Source organism: Panicum virgatum, chromosome 8K, assembly GCF_016808335.1.
Source record: "Panicum virgatum strain AP13 chromosome 8K, P.virgatum_v5, whole genome shotgun sequence".
Classification (NCBI taxonomy): domain Eukaryota; kingdom Viridiplantae; phylum Streptophyta; class Magnoliopsida; order Poales; family Poaceae; genus Panicum; species Panicum virgatum.
The window spans coordinates 54,653,346-54,673,330 of NC_053143.1; the positions used below are offsets into that span (position 1 = coordinate 54,653,346).

General features: G+C 47.2%; 1 protein-coding gene, 1 long non-coding RNA gene and 1 pseudogene across 2 annotated transcripts; all 3 read left to right on the forward strand.

Annotated features, from left to right (window-relative positions):
• The first annotated feature begins 11,272 nt into the window (after positions 1 to 11,272).
• LOC120646418 lies at positions 11,273 to 12,973 on the forward strand (annotated as a pseudogene).
• Positions 12,974 to 14,496: 1,523 nt separating this feature from the next.
• Positions 14,497 to 15,637, forward strand: LOC120646419. Its single transcript, XR_005664423.1, has 3 exons — positions 14,497 to 14,787; positions 15,327 to 15,374; positions 15,604 to 15,637. It is a non-coding gene; the product is annotated as an uncharacterized LOC120646419 (long non-coding RNA).
• A 279-nt stretch (positions 15,638 to 15,916) lies between these two features.
• LOC120645982 (splicing factor U2af large subunit B-like) lies at positions 15,917 to 17,698 on the forward strand. The gene is made up of 5 exons (XM_039922683.1): positions 15,917 to 15,929; positions 15,978 to 16,066; positions 16,226 to 16,988; positions 17,164 to 17,214; positions 17,637 to 17,698. Exons 1-5 carry the CDS (start codon positions 15,917 to 15,919, stop codon positions 17,696 to 17,698), a joined length of 978 nt encoding a protein of 325 aa, XP_039778617.1.
• The last annotated feature ends 2,287 nt before the right edge of the window (positions 17,699 to 19,985 follow it).

The window sequence follows — 19,985 nt, forward strand, 5'->3', positions numbered from 1 at the left end:
GGTTCAAAATTGAATAGAGATTAAACTGTACAAAACTTACTCAACGTAAGCTTTTTAATCATGCTCTTGAAAATAATTCTCCCGTCGGTTTGAATTAGAACTAAGAGCAACAACTTTAAATCTTTGCAACCAGCTCCCCAAACCCTAAGACCATTTGCTCTTTCCTTTCCCGGTTTGAGTGGGCGGCGCCGCCACCGGCGTGCCGCCAGGCCAGGCCACCGGTCCAAATCCGGTGACCCTGGAGCGAGCTTCTCTTTTCTCTAGCTCTTCTTTCTCTCGGCTCGGCGTCCGCGCTGCCGGCGGCCTCACACCGCCGTGCCGTCCTGCTCTCGGCCCTTTCTCTTTCAGCGCACGGAGCAGCGGCGGCCATGAGTGGCTGAGGAGATGGCGGCACCGCCCGCTGGACCCCTCGCCGGTGCGCGCGCTCACCCAGGGGTGGACGCGCCGCCGTCGAGCGGTCTAGCAGCGGCGCCCTTTGCCGGAGGGCATCCACACAGAGGAGCTCCGGCAGCTGACTTTACTCGCGCAAAGCCGATGGTCGGCCGTGTGTTCTGTGGGTGGCGGAGCAAGGTTCCCTGCCATGCCGCGGTGGCCGTCGGCCGTGGGGAAAAAAACCAGGCAAGCCTCTTCCCCGATCCGCGCTTTCTGTTGACTGTTCTAGGGTTAGGGTTTGGCTTTTGTTCTTCCGATTCGATTCGAATCGAAATTCTTTGTTTCTGTCCTCTTTGATTCGAGATCGAATCCTCTCTTTTGGTCTCTGATATGAGATCCAATTTCACTTTCTTTGTCTCATTCTTTTGATTTCTGATCGAAAACATCTCTTTTCGATCCCCAAAACTAGATCCACTCCGTAGAGCAGCTCTGATACTAATGTTAGATTCTATGGATCGTCTAGGTGTGGATCAGTCGGGTAAACAACTTTCTGCTGGGGAAAATACCTTGCTCATGTCCTCTGTGACCTTCACATCGCATCACCGTCGAGGAACGCAGGGGTGGAGGACTCGCGGAACAGAGGCGGCGGCTACCTTGACGAAGGCGTGGTGGTGACGCACAGTGAAGTGGCAGCGCCGGTGGTGCTTCCCGCCGCTGCAGCCCACCCTCTCTGATCGGATTAGGGTTTCGAGGTGGGGAAGTGACGGCGGTGAACCTCATGAGTTGTGCCGCTGGTCCTCACCTCTCTTTTATGGGGTTGCGTGACGGGGGCCCACCAGCCTTCTATGGGCTGGGCGCTCCCGATCAGAGCGCGAGTCAATGTCCATTTGATCTGTTGGGCCCAAATGGAGGAGATGAATACTAACACTTTTTTGTCTCTAAAAATAAACAGCTAATTTTATTAGAAAAAGGGACACGGATATTATTATAATCAGCGATAATTGGTGGCTCAGAATTTATTTTTTCTCAAATTGTTTCCTTGTTTCAGTAACCCGTTATTAATCCTAAACACAATAGTATGTTACAGCTAAACTATCCGAAGAGATCAACTTTTATGCTATTTATTATATGAACTAGCCTATCAACCCGTGCTACCACACAGGGTAATTGAAATTAATATATTATAAGGCTTAATCCGGTGACCCTGGAGCGAGCTTCTCTTTTCTCTAGCTCTTCTTTCTCCCGGCTCGGCGTCCGCGCTGCCGACGGCCTCACGCCGCCGTGCCGTCCTGCTCTCGCCCCTTTCTCTTTCAGCGCACGGAGCAGCGGCGGCCATGAGTGGCCGAGGAGATGGCGGCGCCGCCCGCCGGACCCCTCGCCGGTGCGCGTGCTCACCCAGGGGTGGACGCGCCGCCGTCGAGCGGTCTAGCAGCGGCGCCCTTTGCCGGAGGGCATCCACACAGAGGAGCTCCGACAGCTGGCTTTACTCGCGCAAAGCCGATGGTCAGCCGTGTGTTCTGTGGGTGGCGGAGCGAGGTTCCCTGCCATGCCGCGGTGGCCGTCGGCCGTGGGGAAAAAAACCAGGCAAGCCTCTTCCCCGATCCGCGCTTTCTGTTGACTGTTCTAGGGTTAGGGTTTGGCTTTTGTTCTTTCGATTCGATTCGAATCGAAATTCTTTGTTTCTGTCCTCTTTGATTCGAGATCGAATCCTCTCTTTTGGTCTCTGATATGAGATCCAATTTCACTTTCTTTCTTTCGTTCTTTTGATTTCTGATCGAAAACATCTCTTTTCGATCCCCAAAACTAGATCCACTCCGTAGAGCAGCTCTAATACCAATGTTAGATTCTATGGATCGTCTAGGTGTGGATCAGTCGGGTAAACAACTTTCTGCTGGGGAAAATACCTTGCTCATGTCCTCTGTGACCTTCACGTCGCGTCACCGTCGAGGAACGCAGGGGTGGAGGACTCGCGGAACAGAGGCGGCGGCTACCTTGACGAAAGCGTGGTGGTGACGCGCAGTGAAGTGGCAGCGCCGGTGGTGCTTCCCGCCGCTGCAGCCCACCCTCTCTGATCGGATTAGGGTTTTGAGGTGGGGAAGTGACGGCGGTGAACCTCATGAGTTGTGCCGCTGGTCCTCACCTCTCTTTTATGAGGCTGCGTGACGGGGGCCCACCAGCCTTCTATGGGCTGGGCGCCCCCGATCAGAGCGCGAGTCAAGGTCCATTTGGTCCGTCGGGCCCAAATGGAGGAGATCAATACTAACACTTTTTTGTCTCTAAAAATAAACAGCTAATTTTATTAGAAAAAGGGACACGGATATTATTATAATCAGCGATAATTGGTGGCTCAGAATTTATTTTTTCTCAAATTTTTTCCTTGTTTCAGTAACCCGTTATTAATCCTAAACACAATAGTATGTTACAGCTAAACTATCCGAAGAGATCAACTTTTATGCTATTTATTATATGAACTAGCCTATCAACCCGTGCTACCACACAGAGTAATTGAAATTAATATATTATAAGGCTTATAGATAATAATTAAAATTATCTATCTCATGCCCTCTTTCATCTATTAAATATTCTAACACATACTATAAAATAAATATTTATTATTATCTAATTGCAATAGAGAGTTCATTTTGCATCACATATGTGCACCGGTAAGCTCAGTACCATATGTGCACCGGTAGGCGGACTTGATACTGTCTTCACCAGTGGAGCTAGTATAGAAACTCATAGCTAGCCCTTCGTTGGTATCGGTGGGGCTAGCAGTCCCGGGTCGCAGGGCAGTTCGGCTATTCGGTGTGCATATGTGAAGGGTTGGCGTGTATAGTCCGACGGGGCATATACATGCCGTGTTGGTTAGGTTCACCTTGCAACGTTAAATCGGATCGAGTCGCCGTGACTCACGGTTATGAGAGCCTTGATCTCTTTTTCACATCGCAGTAAGAACTTGGACTGAGAATGGAATGGCGAGGTTGGATTGTGATATTACCAGAGGATTACTCTGATCTACCATGTGTGCTCCAGACATTCAGGCAAACCTAGTTGGTACAGTTTATACTAAACCTGAGCTAAATATTAAAAGTAAGGATCCACTATTATTAGTAGCTTTTTCAGCAAAATAAACTCCAGATCCAAAAAGCTTTGCATGTCTAGCTAGTGGGCTAAGTATACCTCTAGTCGGGTAAGTCTTGCTGAGTATTAGTATACTCAGAGTTTGTTGTTATATTGTTTTCAGGTAGCTGCTGCTGGTTGAGGCTAACTAGGATTCATATCTGTAGGCTAGATGTGAAGTCCTCACGTCTCCATAGTTACCGACTTATTGTATTTGTTTTTCTCTTAAAATTGTCCTCAGGTTAGATTCCCTTTCGCTGCTATCAACTCTTTTGTAATTTCTAATTTTTAAAGATGTTTTGTAAATATTTCATGTTGTACTTTATTTTTGTAAAAGTGTATAATGCTGGTACTATCTGCGCTCGTTGTTATGCGAGACTACTGGTGATGTTTCGATCGGACCGTGGGTTGGAAATAGGCCGTCAAGTTATGTTTAATTAAACTATTGCGCCTGATGTGTTCAAATGACGGCCATTACGCTTAATTAGCCGGTTTAACTTGACGGTTCTGTCACAAAATCAGACCAAAAGAAAAGATAAGCTCAAATCTCATGGTCATCCTACGCCTGATTGATAGCCCAAATGCAGCGCAGCTGCACATCATATATGAGTTATGTGGACTCTATAAACCTGTCCAAATGTTACAATGTGCCGAATATGCCAGAATCCAATAATATGTTAATCACTTATCTATTGGATCACTATCAATTTACATATCTTGCTGTGGCCTTAAGTCGTAATGTTATATTTCTAACACTTGAACCACCAAAGGATAGTTCCTTGGAATTCAACCAAATGGAACATGCCAAAGGCAAATTCAATTAAGCTATTCATCGTATCAAAAGAGTTAAGTAGGTATATATATATCACTACAATAGAAATATGAATTCTTATTTGCAAATTCAAAATTAAGCTATTCATCATATAAAAAGAAAAATACTTATTAAACTGGACTTCAGTTTCAGCTGAAACCAAAAAACCAAGGCCCATCACACACGACCACCACGCTTGGCTACGATGGGCTGAAGCCGAACCCAGCTAGCTAGCATAGCCGTCACTCTCCTCCGCAGCCTCCCTCTCTCCTCGGTTTTATTCATTTTTCTAGTAGCCTTTGTAGGATGAACCACATCACAACATGTTGGACCTGATAAGGATAAAATTTAGTTTCCTCTTAGGTTTTGATCATAATTTCTCCTTGTGATTTGATTATATTGTTCTATTGAAATACATCTTTGTCTTCAGGCACCTGATATAATCCTCTAAAAAAATGCTATTGAGGAATTGAAACAAGAGTTTACTCCCCACATAATGTAGGTCAGTTTCTTTACCGAAAACTGAGAATGAGCTGGAATTGTAAGAGCTAGAATTATCAAGCTCACTAGATTAGAGTAGATTAGCCGACAATGCTCATACATAGTTGATTGCAATTGAACATGTGAGACCAGCAGTCCAGTTGACATACCTAAATGACAGTGCAGTTTTTTTTATAACAAATGACAGTGCAGTTGGCATAACTAAATGACGGAGCAGCACGTAATGCGCGTGACCTAAATGACGGAGCACTACCATGCTCATACATGCAGTTTCCTCATGGTAAACACTTTCGTCTAATTAAGCTGGATCACACAGTAATAATTGAGTATTTTCCAACAAAGTTGAGCTGATATGGACTTGGATATTAGTTACAAGAAAGCCATGTGCTGTGCCTAGCCTTTTCAGTGTAATATAATTAAGAAACTTTGCATCTTTAATTCTTTATACATGTTGTGCCTCTACACCTTTACATCGTATCGTGGAATTTAATAATGCATCCACGCTTTTGCCCATGGCACCACGCTAGCTTTCTAGATTGTATCTGAAATATCAAATTTAAATTCATGTGCATGCAGACGTGCTGGCCGCTGGACCATCTAGCTAGAAATCAGTTCAGTGTGACGTTGGGGCAAATATAGGAGAAATTTACATGCATGCGCCCCTTTGGATCGGAAGTGATATAATTTCTCTTGCGTCTGGCCAATTAACACCTGTAAAGAATTTTATTGTTTTCAAAATTACACACCAAATTTCTATACCTACATACAATGCATTGGTCAGGAACCGGAAGCTAAGATTCAAAGAAGCAGTTTCCTCAAGCTAAGACAACTGTGAATTTGAGTAAGGGTGACTCCAGGGGACGGTGAAGATGTAATTCAATCTTTCTCGTATCAGACGATCGATGTGGGTGAAGATATGTTGGTTTCAGTTAACTTCCTAAGCTAGTATCTGAGACGTGCGCCATGCACTTTCATGATGATCTGGAAATGATCACTAGTAGCTTTTAAAAAGAAAAGAAACGCAATGATCACTAGTTGTGAGTGAGAGCCTGATTTCACAGCTTATTTTACGAATGGTTGATGTAATAATCTTTTCATTGTTTAGGATCTTCTCAGATAGCCAAATGCTTTACATTATGAATTAGACAATTCCAATTGTTATTTGCTAAGTGGTTATTGTTGTTAATTTTGATGCTGGAGGAGTAATAATTGGTCAGTTTTTTGTTGTTAATTTGTTTCACAATCTGAAACCACCCAACTTATAGGTAAATAAAACCCTTGCACTTCAAAAGTTTGTGACGAAGAAGAATATCCAGTTATTAGCCACCGGAGATCAACCATGTGGTATGTGCATGCATTAAGATCAAAGTACATATAACATGTTAAGATCGATCGGTCTTCTATGTACCTGAATGACAGAACAACAAGCTTTCATCTAATTAAGCTGGTATTTTCACAGCAAAAGATTGACACATAAGTGGGTACTGTGTAGTTATATTTTTTACTTTCCAGCAAAGCTGAGGCACAATATGGCCTTCGATATTATTAATTACAAAAAGGCGAATGATGCTTTGTCATGTAAATGCCTTAGCCTTGCTTTTCAGTGTGCATTCACATCTTTATATATCGTAATGAATTCATAATGCATCCACACTTGAGCATTATATGTCTTGTTTATTTGGATATATGTTGGTGAGATGAGGCACTGAGCTGGCCGTGCAAGGCAGTAGCTCGTCTGCATTTTAGATTATGGAAAGTCTCATGCATCTTAGCTGTAGGGAATATGCCTGTAAGTACTATATATCCAAGTAAAAAGATGAGGCAACTCATACTTCGACCCTATCAGGATCACTTAGGGTGAAAGTGGTGTTCTATCAAGTCACTGGTGGTGCTCACAAGGAGAGGATGTTGGGTACACATAACTTTAACAAGTGAGCTGTTCACTCGTATGCAGATCTGGAAAAAGGCTACAAGGCTTTATGTTCAAGATTGGCGTGCGATGATGTTCAACAGTAAACTCTAAAAGTTAGGAGAGACTAATTAAATCCAACAAGGGTTTGAAAAAAGAATCTAAATTCACTGGAGCATTATTGGGCCCGAGAAAATGAGATCGCTTGGCCGGTCAAATCATACCGTCTAGTGAATGGTCAGAATGGAGGGTTGTGCGCAAGTAGTCAGAGCTGCAGTTTCCGTGGGAGATCTCAAATGTGGTAAGACTGGGGGCTTTGTCCTATTATGTAATTGTAAATGACATATATGTGAGACAGAATATATAACCATGAGGGACGACGGTGATGTATAGTCTTTGGCTGAACCATGGCAACAAGTAGCATAATGTTGTCACTGTTTCTTATTTTGTAATATGGTTTATTTGTACATGTAAACACCACCAACATCACATGGCACTAGAGCCTGCGTTTTTTTTTTTGCTAAACCAGGATAAAGGTCCATCCTGTAGTAGTATGTGCGTGTACCACTGATTAGCATGGAGCAAATTATTAAGAACAACAGAATCATCATCTACCAGCAAAACTGTTATAGCATGCTTATAGCACACATGCCTATATATATGACCACTTGCAGTGAATAGAGAAAAAAATGTCATGGACTTGTCGGTTAGTCTCTGTCTGTGAGTCTATCCTATATAAGAGGAGCCTAGAGGCTGTGCTTCTTCCTGATTGTGAGTCTTGATATGTGTAACGTCATGAAAAATTCACCAAATAAATCTCTAGTGGTAAAATATTTATTTTCCATCGTTGAGCTCGAAATCCTCCTAAAACCTAGAACCCTAATTCCCGGAAACTTTTTCCTGTCCAGAACCCCCGTTTTTCCAACACCTGATTCCATTCGACGTGTCCATCTGTTCTTTTTCCCGCCGACCGAACCCTTCTCTCTTTTTCCTCACCGCCGTCCCATCCCGCGTCACACGGTCGCTTGTCGCCCACGCGCGACCACCCGTCGCGATCGTCGCCGCGAATCTCTCTCCCTCTCTTTTTCTCTCCCTCCTTTCTCCCTCTCCTCCTCTGCCGAGCACGCTCGGCCCGGCCTCTCACTTCCTGCCGCACGTGGCCACCCCGCTCGGCGTGCCTCACCTCCCCTGGCCCGCGCACGCGTGACCAACGCCGCGCGTGGCCGACCGCGGCCGCGGTCGCCGCTGGCGCGCACTCGCCCCCTCCCTTTTTCCTTTTTCCCATTTTTCCTTTCCTTCTCCTCCATTTCTTTTCCCCTTTTCCTTTTCTTTTCTCTCTTTTCTTTTTCTCTCCTCCCTCTTCTCTCTCTCCTTCCCCGCGCGCTCGGCACTCCCTTACCTCTCTCCTCCCCTGTCACGAACGCCGGCCGGCCCCACCCCTTCCTCCTCCCCGCACGCGCTGAGCCGCCCGGCCCCGAACCCCTGCTCGCCTGGCCACGCGCGCTCGCGCCCCGCTCGGCCCGCCCGCACGCCGCTCGGCCCGGCACCCTGCTCGCCGCCCCCGCGGACCGCGCCGCGCCGCGGCCGCCCGCGCGCATACGGCCGTGCCACACCAACCGCCCAGCTCGGCCACGCCTGCACGCCCTCGCTCCCCGCTCGCGCACCACCCACCTCCGCGAGGCCGAGCCACGCCGCCACCCGCGCGCTGCAGAGTAGCCCCGCCGCCGCTCGGCCGCACGCCATGCTCCACCCCGGCCCGCGCACGCCACGACACGGGCCGACCGCCGTTGACGCTGCACAGCGGCGACGACCTCGGCACAGCGCCGCCTGCGGCGGTCGCCGCCTGCCTGAGGCGTCGCGTCGCCTCGCTGCTCGCGCCCCGACCGCCGTTGACGCCCAGCACTGAGCCGGCCCCCACACCATTAACGCCGCCGAGGAGTCGCATCACGAGCCTCGCCGGCCACCCCGCCACCACCGCCCTTTCCACCGACCTACTTCGCCTATAAAGGGGGCCAAGGAGCACCCCGGCGCTCCCACAAACCGCAGCGCCACCGCCCGCCGCCTCCTTGCTCTTCCAGCGCCGCCGCCTCCACGCTCGCCACCGCCGCCCCCACTGGTCCTTGCCGCGCCACCTCCTCGAGCCGCATCCGCCCAAGGTGAGCGGGGGAAAGGAGTCCTCGCTCCTCCCTCTCTTCCCCCCCCCCCCCTCAAGCTCTCGCTCTGAGCTGCCCCACCGGCGCTGCCCGCGGCCGCCGCCTGCCCGCCACGGCCACGGCCGCCAGAACCCCCTATGCAGGGCCTCTCCTCTAAAATTGGAAAGGGGGATCGACCCCTAGCGCCGCCTGGCCCCTCTTTTCTCTCCTCTCGTGCGCTACCGCGGCCCAGGGCCGCCAGCCAGGCGCCGCCGCCGCCCCTGTTACCCCTCCCCAGTTCTGCGTCGAGGGGAGGAAGAGGAAAGGCAGTTTTGCCTTGAGCCCCCTCCCTTTCCCTTGATTCAGAAAAGAAACCCCCCACTCCTTGCTATTTTTGCAAAAGAAACCCTGTCCTTTATATTATTTTAAAATAAGACCCCCACCTCATGAAAACATTTATAAATAAGCCCCTGACCCTTTTAGAATGACCCAAGAAGTTTTTAAAATTCAAACCAAGCCCCTGCTTTCTCAAATATATTTACAAACAGGTCCCTGGACCCCTGTTTAGGCCCTAAACACTCCTTTGACCTATCATTTCATGCGCCTAACAACCTCGGATCTACCCAAAACTTTACCATGCCTCTTTTAACTTAATTCCGGCCATGCCATTCAGAAACCACTCGAAAATACTACTTTGTACTCCATATTTCATGCGTTCCCAATTCGAGCTCAACGATAAATCATTATTTCCCTATGTCTTGATTGTATACTTATTTGTATGCGCTGTAGACCTCGGAGTGAACGAAGGAGAGCCCGTTGACGAGCAGTACTGCAAGCCGGTGAACGAGGACCAGTTCCGCGACCCCGAGCCCGAAGGACAGGACCTTCCCGAAGGCTTTGAAGACGGCAAGTTCAATCCCATCCTTTGATGCATGTTTCTGTCCTAGTTTTTATAAACACAACCCAATGGCCCGCTTTATAAAATTGCATATGTTTTGCTTGCATGAAAACACGGTTGGATAGCCACCCCTTGATTTGTGATAACCATTCCTTGACCACGTAGATTAATGTCCAATTTTGCTTGGACGTTAATCGAAATTAGAACGCTTAGGACCCTATTCATAAATACTATTTGTTTTATAAAGAAAATGTGTGCGTTTTGGGAAGGGATAAGTGTGGTGTTTTTGAAAAGTGTGTTTAGACGGGATGGATGGCATTTCTGCGTGATTTGCCATTTGGTGTGCTTGTGCCTGTGTGGCAGGGCAAAGAAGGGAGATATCCATCTTGTCATGTCTAAGGACCGAGTTGATGTGTCATCTCACCTAACTCCACTATCGTGCAAACCACTCGACCGTTGAATGGGCAACGGCGTAGCATAAATCCCACTAGTTGGTGTGATAGCCATCAGGAGGGCTGAGAGCAACGGGTGACCAAGGAGAAGGGATATGCTCGGTGTGATTTATACCCCGGCTATACCTCAGAGATAGGTCGATGACCCCTTGGTGAATCCCGTGATGGCTAGTCAGGCTTAGCTAAGGTGGGTAATGGCTATATTGGGATCTACACCGACACGACGGTGTTCGAATTGTGGTATCCTACTTGTGGGTAAAGTTGCACACTTCTGCAGAGTTAAGAATCTATTCGAATAGTCCGCGCCCACGGTATTGGGCGAGTTACGGTGTGGTCACATAAATAGTGTTTCTTTGGGATGGGCTGGTGTGAGTTGTTTTGGAATTGTGTCCGGCAGTTGTGCCGTGTGCTATGACAGACGGGGAGTCCGGTAGCAGTTTAAAACTTAAACTCCGTGTTTCTCAAAACAAAAACTGTTTTCCGAAATGTTTTGGTTAAATGAACCCCTGCATAAAATTTAGCTCTTCCGCAAATTAAAGCCATAACCTTATCCTTGTTTTACCTGTGCATGTTATTCTGATTTAACCCCCTCCGTGGGTGTGGTTGAACTTGCTGAGTACGTTCGTACTCACCCCATCCTTACTTTTTACAGAAGAAGACCCAGACTTCGTACCAGACGACGCCGAGTAGGGTTATCGTTCTGCACCCAACCTTGCATGTGGAACCGGCCCTGTCGAGATGCCTCCGCTGTCGCAATACTCTGAGCCCGTGCTAGACCCCATGTGGTTTGCGGTCTGGTGTTATGTCGTAGCTTGGTTAATTATTGTTATCATCTGTATCGAGTGTCCTCCAAGGTTTTACGGTTTTGCACCATCTGATGTAATAAATGTGGCATCAGCCTCCTAGGACTGGTGTTTTGTATCACATTTAAGTTCTCTCTTATGAGGGGACGCTTCAATATGCATGATTTATACATAGCAATTTCACTGTAACCCTGTTTTCACTCTTCATTTCTTCAATTCTAGTTTTTTGTACAGTACTTCTTGCAGCAAATACTTTCAGCTGGTTTGCTGGAGCATGGAACCAGCTGCAGCATGGGTACCATGGGACCCTCAGACGGCCAATTGGACTATGGAACCAACTGCAGTATGGGCTCCTGGCATCCCTGTGGAGTATGCGTCCACTGAGATATTTGGCAGCTGCCACCAAACATCAGTCCCTGCTAGCTCTAAAGCAGAGCAGGTGGTTGAGTATGGAGCAGCTGCACAGAAGGATCAGATTGAGAAACCAGCACAAGAGTTTGCGGTTGATTTCAACAGTATGGAAATGAAGATACAAGATCCGATTCATGCATTCCAGGAAGCAGCGCACGAGTTTGAACAAGATGTCAATATGGTGGAAATGAAGATCCATAGGTACCCTGCAATCATTCGAGCTCTTGGTGATCAGTACACAGTCCCAACAATTGTGGCCATCGGTCCTTACCACCACTACCAAGAGCATCTCAAGCAGGCAGAGAAGGTGAAGCATGTGGCTGCCTACCACTGCATCAGGGAGTCTGGCTGCTCAGTACAGGAGATGTACGATGCAGTCGTCTCGATCGCGGACGATGCCCGCCGCCTCTACGACAAGGGCGTGATGGCAGGTATCAGCGACGACGACTTCCTACCTATGAAGTTCTATGATGCTTGCTTCTTGGTGCAGTACATGCTTTCTTGTATTCCCAGTCACATCTCCGAGATGGATCCGTCATTGAGCGGTTTCTTTGGGTCCAACGAGAACGACATCGACCATGATGTCATGCTGCTTGACAACCAGCTGCCCTGGCTGGTGGTGAAGGCCATCCTGAGGTTCAGGCCCGTGCCCTTGGAGGTTCTGCATAATAGTTTGAAAGGCTGTCTGCAAGACCGCAAGGTTAACAAAGAAGATCCTTTTGTCATGGATGATGGCTATGAACCACCACATCTTCTTGGCCTCCTTCGGCTACACGTTGTGGGCAGAAGCAAAGCCAACCTGAAACTCCCAAAGGAAACCGAGTCGATATCGGTTTCGGTTAGTGCCATCGAGCTTGCTGAAATCGGCATTACGCTCAAAGCCAACAAAACTACTGAGCTCATTGACATGGGCGTCAAGAAGAAAGGGGCCCTGTTCTCCGAGCTCTACCTTCCACCACTGTCCCTGAACCGTTCACGTGCAAGCTGGCTCATCAACATGGCGGCTCTGGAGCTATGCACGATCTCATATCGCGCTGACGATGACATCAAGGATGAAGATTCGGCGGTCTTGCCCTACCTCCTCCTCGCCATGTTCGTCGACAGGGAGGAGGACGTGCATGAGCTGCGAACAAAGCATCTCCTGCAAGGAGGAGGAGGGCTCACCAACTAGGAGGCGCTTGAGTTCTTCACCAGCCTTCAGGACCTGCCCCTTGGGTCCTGCTACGTCCGCATCATGAAGGAGATTGAGAACTACAAGGTGAACAGGCGAGTGCGGACCAAGGTGCACGCGTTTATTTACAAGAACAAGAAAACCATTGTAATGTTCTTCTCTGGCATTGGTGCACTTGTCAGCATCATAGGGACACTCAAGTCTCTTAAGGTCGCTTAACCTATGGTGGTTCTGTTTATATCCATTCTGCTTCTAGTTAAAGTTTCATGTATCGGAATGGGAATGTCATTGCAGCAAAATGTTTGCTCCATCTTTATAATCTTCTAATTCTCCAGTATGGTGTGCATTATTATCCATTTTGCTGTTGGCAATGAAACTTGCAGACCCATTATCAAAAAAAAAATGCAGACTACGCTGTAACGAGACCATCAAGATTAACACAGTGCTGCTGCCTGCCAGTGCATTATTGTCTTCAAGCCCTCTCCACTTTTTCCTAATCTAATATTCAAGCTAGGTGGCACCATCAACCATGTGGCGCGTGCATTTGTTAAGAACAAAATATGTGTAAAAGATGTCATAAAGATAAAGAAGCATGGCAACTATCCACTTCAATTTCCAGATTGCCTTTTTCCCCCTCTGCCAAAAGGTAAAATTATCCCTGCGGTTCTTTGTTGATAAAGGAAGCATTCAATTTAAATTGTTTCCACTACATGGCATGCACTCTTCTTATATACATGAGAAGTACTAAAGAAATTAAAGGTAAGTCTTTGGTTGAGGCACTCAATTTTTCATATATACTAGAAAGGCGTGTGGCTTTGCCGCGCAAGACATATAACTCGTATCGTAGTATTGTAATTGATACAGACTTTAGTTCATGCATATAGCAATTATTATATTTAGGCAAATGCATATTTTTCTTCAAGGAAGTAGTTGTTATATTAAAATATGATGCGTTACCGTGGAGATAGCACGAGAAGCCATAGAAAAATACTGGTACAATATTATATTTGTTGCAAAATAGAATCTTATATTGCTGACATACTTTGTGTATGAAAATAGTATCAGTATTAAAAATGACGTATTCCTATAGGGTTCGTACGTTTTTTCTTTACAAGAATAAGGTCTTAGATTGTGGCGGGTTAGTTGTGTAAGATATCAGGTTGACTTTCAGTAAATAGAAGGGAGCATTTGTGGAAACGAACAAAAGTGTTTTGAATTTTAAAATTTGCGCTACAACAAAGGTGTAGTTTCTAAAAGTTTGAGCAAATTTTTTATTGAAAAACTTTTCATTTCAACTCGTTTTGGTGTTTAAAAATCCCGAGAGGACTAGGACGCTGGGTTAATTTTGTGAAAATTAAGGTTTTCTTTGTAAATTTTCTTGAACCCGGAAGGTTGTACTGCAGGTAGATTTTTAGAAAAGTTATGAGTTTTTTTGTGAAATTACATGAGAGAGAAGGCCTTACCATGGGTTGATTTCGCTGAAGGTTAGGAACTTTTTTGCAAAAATGATCAGAACTCGCACGTTTCGGGCCATCCGCTAGCTCGGCCGATCCGACGGCCTGGAACAGCAGGTGACATGGCCACGCTGGCTGGCCTTGTTTTGGTGCAGCTTCGCATGCAGGGGCGGAGACAAGGGGGCGGGCAGGGGCCATGGCCCCCCTAACGTTGGTGTAACTACACATAAAATCTCCTAATCTCATTGCTAATGTTGCTCATTAATAAGGTGTGACCCCTTCTGATTGTCGGCATTAGTAAATTGGCCCCTTCTATGTTTCAATCCTGGCTCCGACCCTGTTCGCATGGTCTGGGCTGTGACAGTCATGGGTGGCATAGCAAAAGGTGACAGCGCGGTGAGTACTTGCTGGGTTTGTGATGGCCGGGCTGGTCTTCCTCTCGGCCTACATGGTTGGGCTTGCTTCTCATGCCGGCTGAGCCATCCGATTCAACGGTCCCGCCGCGGCGAAGCCCAGCTACGAAACAAAAAAAAAAAACTTCTCCGATTTCGAAACAAAGGAAACGGGATCCGCAATCAAAACGAACACGGTGGGGAGGCTCGCCATCAGTAGAAAGATCACGACGAACGAAGTCGAACGAATCCCCCCCAAAACCTCCAACCCCAGGCAGGCCACGAGCACGAGCGACGAGCAGGCGAGAGAACGATGGGCGGCGGCGATGTGGACCACGGCGTCGAGGGCATCCGCCGCGAGGTATCAGTAATCCCTAGCTAGCGCCTTGTTCCTCTATGCTTGCTCTCTTTTGGTGTTGGCCTGCTGGCCGGAGGGGATCCATGATTGCTTCCGTAAAAATTACTCACTGCGACGGGAAATATTCAGAGGAAACCTTTTTAAAAAATCAATCGACCCACGAACCCAGATTCTAGGAAAGCTTATCGAAACTAATTTGGGGTTTCAGCAATGCGTCCCTGAATACACGTACACAAAAAGTCAGCTGGCCGCCTGCCAGCGTCTGCTAGCTAGGGTTCCAACTGTGATTGATTTTGGGGAGAAATCAATCACCAGTGGTTGTCAAGGTTCGCAAAACAAGCTGAAGGCTAGCTATAATAGAGATGTTTTTTTAGTTGAGTGTTCGTTGAAAGGAAGCTTTAGTGTGTCGACGTGGACTCCTTATTTCTTTTAGTGTGTTCCTTGTTAGCTTTTGCCTTCATCAAAGTTCTGTTGCTATTTGTCTGGATCAACTGCATGCATTACTTGTTGTAATTTAACCATAAAACTTTTTCTTGAACCAGTTCAATCGCCTTAGCATCCAGCCACAAGCGACGACTGATGAAGAGCAGGTGTGTATGTGTTTTTTATAATATTTTAGTGTTTGAGAACAACTATTGCAAACAATAAATGATTAAAGTGGTTTTGTATCACTGAAAAGTTTGTAACGTTACAATATGGTTGATGGAACATTAATTAGCATTTACAGCAAGTTCTTTTTGTAATTTACATATGGACTAGATTATTTAAATATTATACTGATTGTGCTGTAACCACATATTCATTTTTTTTCTGAATCAGTTCGATTATCCCTTCTTCATCGAGGAACAAACTAGGACTCAACTGGTATGGGTTCCTTTTCTAAATAGTTTGGTGCCTGTGAACCATGTAAATTCGGTTCTACACCATTGACAGATTTGTAACCTGCAAATCTATAGTTTTCGCTGTTGTCTGTGATATTGAAGTCGAGCCTTGCTTCGCCTTTCGCAAGTTTTATTTTTGTGTTTATCATGCCTGCACTCAATTGCTTTATTATTTGCCTTCTAACCATATTCATTTGTCTGAAACAGTTCGATCCTTTTGTTAACAATTCACTCGCAAGGCATCTAGAGGTATGGATTCGTTTTGTAAATAGTTTGACGCTGCACTCTACAAGTATTTTTTTTAAATCCTAGATGCCGTCCGACATCTTTTTACCTCTCAGGATACTCGTTATACTCGGCGTGTTAGTGTTGGTGGCCTCCCCCCCTCTGCTAATGAACAGGTTCGTACTCTTAAACCAGTTATTCAACTGCCCATCGTACACTTCACACACCCTCAAAAGAAAACCACACGTGTATCTATAAACTGGCATTACACACACTTATTATACACATGAGTAATTTGGTACTGTTGGTTAAATTATTGGTTTTGTTACCTGCAGACAGTTGCAATTTTCTTTAATCAAGCCATGGCTGCTATTGGAGGAAACACAGCTGGTCCTGGAGATGCTGTCGTTGACGTCGACATGAACCATGACCGCGGATTTGCTCTTGTGGAAATGAGACTGACTGAGGAAGCAAGCAATGCCATGGCTCTGGATGGCATTTTGTTTGAAGGGGTGCCACTGAAGATTAGAAGGCCACCAGGCTACAAGCCTTCCGAGGCAGCTGCCCTGGGCCCAAGCATGCCGAGCCGCTATCTGAATCTTGCTGCAGTTGGCTTGACACCAGGATCTGCAGAAGGTTTGAAAGGGCCTGACCGCATTTGTGTGTCTGGCCTTCCCAAATATCTCACAGAAGCTCAAGTCAGGGAGTTGCTTGAATCTTTTGGACCTCTTCGTGGGTTTGATCTTGTCAAGGATTGGGGAACTGGTGACTCGATGGGCCATGCGTATTGCGTGTACCAGAACAGCAGTGTCACTGACATTGCCTGTGCTTCTCTAAATGGAATGAGGCTACATGACAATACCCTTACCGTCGGCAGAGCAAAACAGAGAGCATCTCAGCACCAACCCGAGGTGGAAACCATCCTGTTGGGTTTTATGGCAGAGCAACAGGCGCAGCTACAGCAAGTTATGTTTGGATTGGTCCCTACTCCTACAAAGGTCGTGTGCCTCCTCCAGGTGCTTACTGCAGATGAGTTGAAACATGATAAAGACTATGAGGAGATTATGGAACACATGAGGCTAGAAGCGTGCAGATATGGTATATAAACTTCTCACCATTAGTTATGTCCTTTCTTCAAATGCTTTTGATAACATGCTGAATTAGGTCCTATAGTTTTATCTACTACTTTTTATTTGATTTTCCTTGACATTTTTACTCATTTACTGTGTTATCTATTAATTAATCACAAAGAGTATAATCTTCCTTTTGTCAGGTAATCTGGTAAAAGTTGTCATCCCACGTCCTGACTCGAGTGGAACCCAGTGTTTTCAGTCTACTACCCAGAGATTAAGTTTGCCAATTTGGAATTCGATGGATAATTATCGTTGTCTTGTGCTATGTATAACATGGTTGTTTTTATACTAATCACATTAAAAGCAATGGTTCGGTAACTCTGCACCTTTAAGTGTCCGTACAACTGATTCCCAAGGGCTTAATTATTGATGTGATTGTTCCATTTTGTGTCTGGTGAAATTCTATGGGACACACTTCTTGATAACACAGAACAATAACTTGATTATATGAAACCAAGATGCATTCACAATTGAACTAAAATGACTCACCAAACATGTCTGCGCAGTTGAAGGAGAACGCGATCTAATTCGACATTAGGATAGGCATGACGTGCATTATAAATTGGTAACAATACATTGAGGGTGACACACACTACTATTTTTTTTTTGAAAGATAGCAGAAACACTGCTCTATCATTTAACAAGAAAGCAATTGTACATCACACGCCGAAGTGAACACCGCCACCACACAAACAACGCACACAACTCACACAACAAAATGCTACACCGCCACAACCAGGGAGAGGAGTCGAAAGTAAGCCACCGCAAAACTGCACCGTCGTCTCCAACACTGTGCCACGCCGAAGTTGCGGGTCGTAGCAAGCCAGAGCGGCAACTCGAACTCCTCCACCAAGGAACTATCACCCTCAAGGCGCACACACACGATCGTCGATCCCTCTGCTCTAGTGGTGCTTCAGCAGAACACTCCCATCACAGTACCGATGAAAAACACTGATCCTGGCTACTCGGCGTGGGGGCCTCGCCTCTCCCACCACCTCACACTCCTTTGCCAAGGACTCAGATATCTGAAACCGCTCTAAAAGCAACAACATCCGCCCAGCCGTCACCGGGAACACCACTGTACCATGAGCGCCAGCTCAAGACCTCCAGGACCCTTGGCTCCTCTACACCTTCCTGTCAACACGGACCATGCGCACCTCCTCTGCTGCTGCGCGCGGGCAACACCACCAACCAACCAACACGGATCACGCATAGATATGAGTATCCCTGCCGACGAATATTAAGGTAGAAGTCACATTGCCATGTGAAATATGGGCGAATGAGATATTTTATATCTAGTCTTCGAACTCATATATACCTGCTACCTCTGTCCCTCGCACGATCCCTCGCTACAAAGTTGTAGATCACGCCAAAACCTACAAGTATGCACGTGAAATCTGCATGCGTGTTGCTTGTGTTGTTTTAAGTGCGAGTAATCTGTACAGGGGTGTTGTTTGCTTTTTAGCACTAGATTAGTGCCTATTGTGTTCCGTGATCTCTTTGTCTTGCGGGGTTGTAAACAAATTTTTATTCTCTTCTTAATATAATGATGCGCGACTCTCCTGCGCGCGTATTCGACAGAGAAAAAAATCCTGATACTTAGTAAGAATAATTCTGTGGCTAGGAATGAAGAAATCAAACAAAATGCTATGGTAACCTTTCAAGGTGCGACTGATGGAAAATTATTGGAAAGATGGCACAGGCAGTGCGTGGACACCATTAGTGCTGGAATCGAGCCGAGCCTCGACTTTTTTTCGAGCTTTCTTCGAAATCAATATATTCGTATTTATTATAGTCTCCCGTGTTGTTTGATATTCAACTTCAAATCGAGCATAACGAGCCGAGCCGAGCCCGCCAAAATTGACTTTTGTTCCAAATCAATTAATCTTTATTTTAAAAAAAGAACGAACGTAATCGGAGCAATTTTGAAACGAGCCACCGAGCCAGCTTAATGAGCTTTTTTTTCCAGCCCTAGACACCATGCATATGTGAGCAATGCGGAAACATGTTCTTCTATATTGGGAAGAGGTTTCGCCAAAACAGAGGGATGCACGGCAACAACCCCTGCAAGGGATGCACATCGCCAACGTCGATTGCCAACGGACACTGGCGACCGGCCACCGACTGGCCACTGCAGCGCCGCCCTCATCGTCAGTGTTCCTTGCGGCTGCGTACGTCTTGCCGTCTTCAACACATACAGGGCGGCGACGCGCGGTCAGCAGGTCCCTGGTGGCTGCGCACGCGCGCGAGGCCGCCGGCGCGCGGCGAGAACGGCGACAGGATGCAGAACACGGGCCAGACTACCGCCAGAGTTGTTCAGACTTGGGCGGCAACTAGAGGCGCGCGGCGCATCTCCCGCCGGGTCTCATGGGATGGAGTGACGAAGAGGAGCTCGCGTCTTGAAAGAGCTTCGTGCGCGCGCCACGCCTGCCATGCCGGCCGTCGCGTCGCCGCGCCCAGCACACGGTCGCGGAGCGGGGGGGCCCGGCTACTCCGCCTCCGGCGGCCAGGCTGCCACACCACACGGCAACCGCCAGGCGCAGGAGCTGAGGAGCGTAGCGGCCGGTAGCTCGATGCAAGAGGACGAGGCTCCGAGATGCGGAGGATGGAGACGGAAGCTAGGGACGCCATGGGTATATGCGGCGGCGCTCCGGCGAGCCGCGCTCCAAAGGGCGGACGGTGTTTGATTGAGATACCGACCGACCGGGTGGACGGTATTTCATATACGCGTTGCCTCTGCTGCGTAGCCTGCATACATGCATGCATCATCAGTACCCACAGTGTTCTTCGTTGGATACTAAATCCGAAGACAGATCGTCGATCAGGGGGGGAGATCGCTCGAGAAGCTAGGGGAGAATATTGATCACCGGTGGAGGCAAACAGGAGCGCGGCGATGGCGAGGACGACGACCGCCTTGAAGGTGGTGGTGGAATGGAACTTATGGGCGGCCATCGTCGTCGAT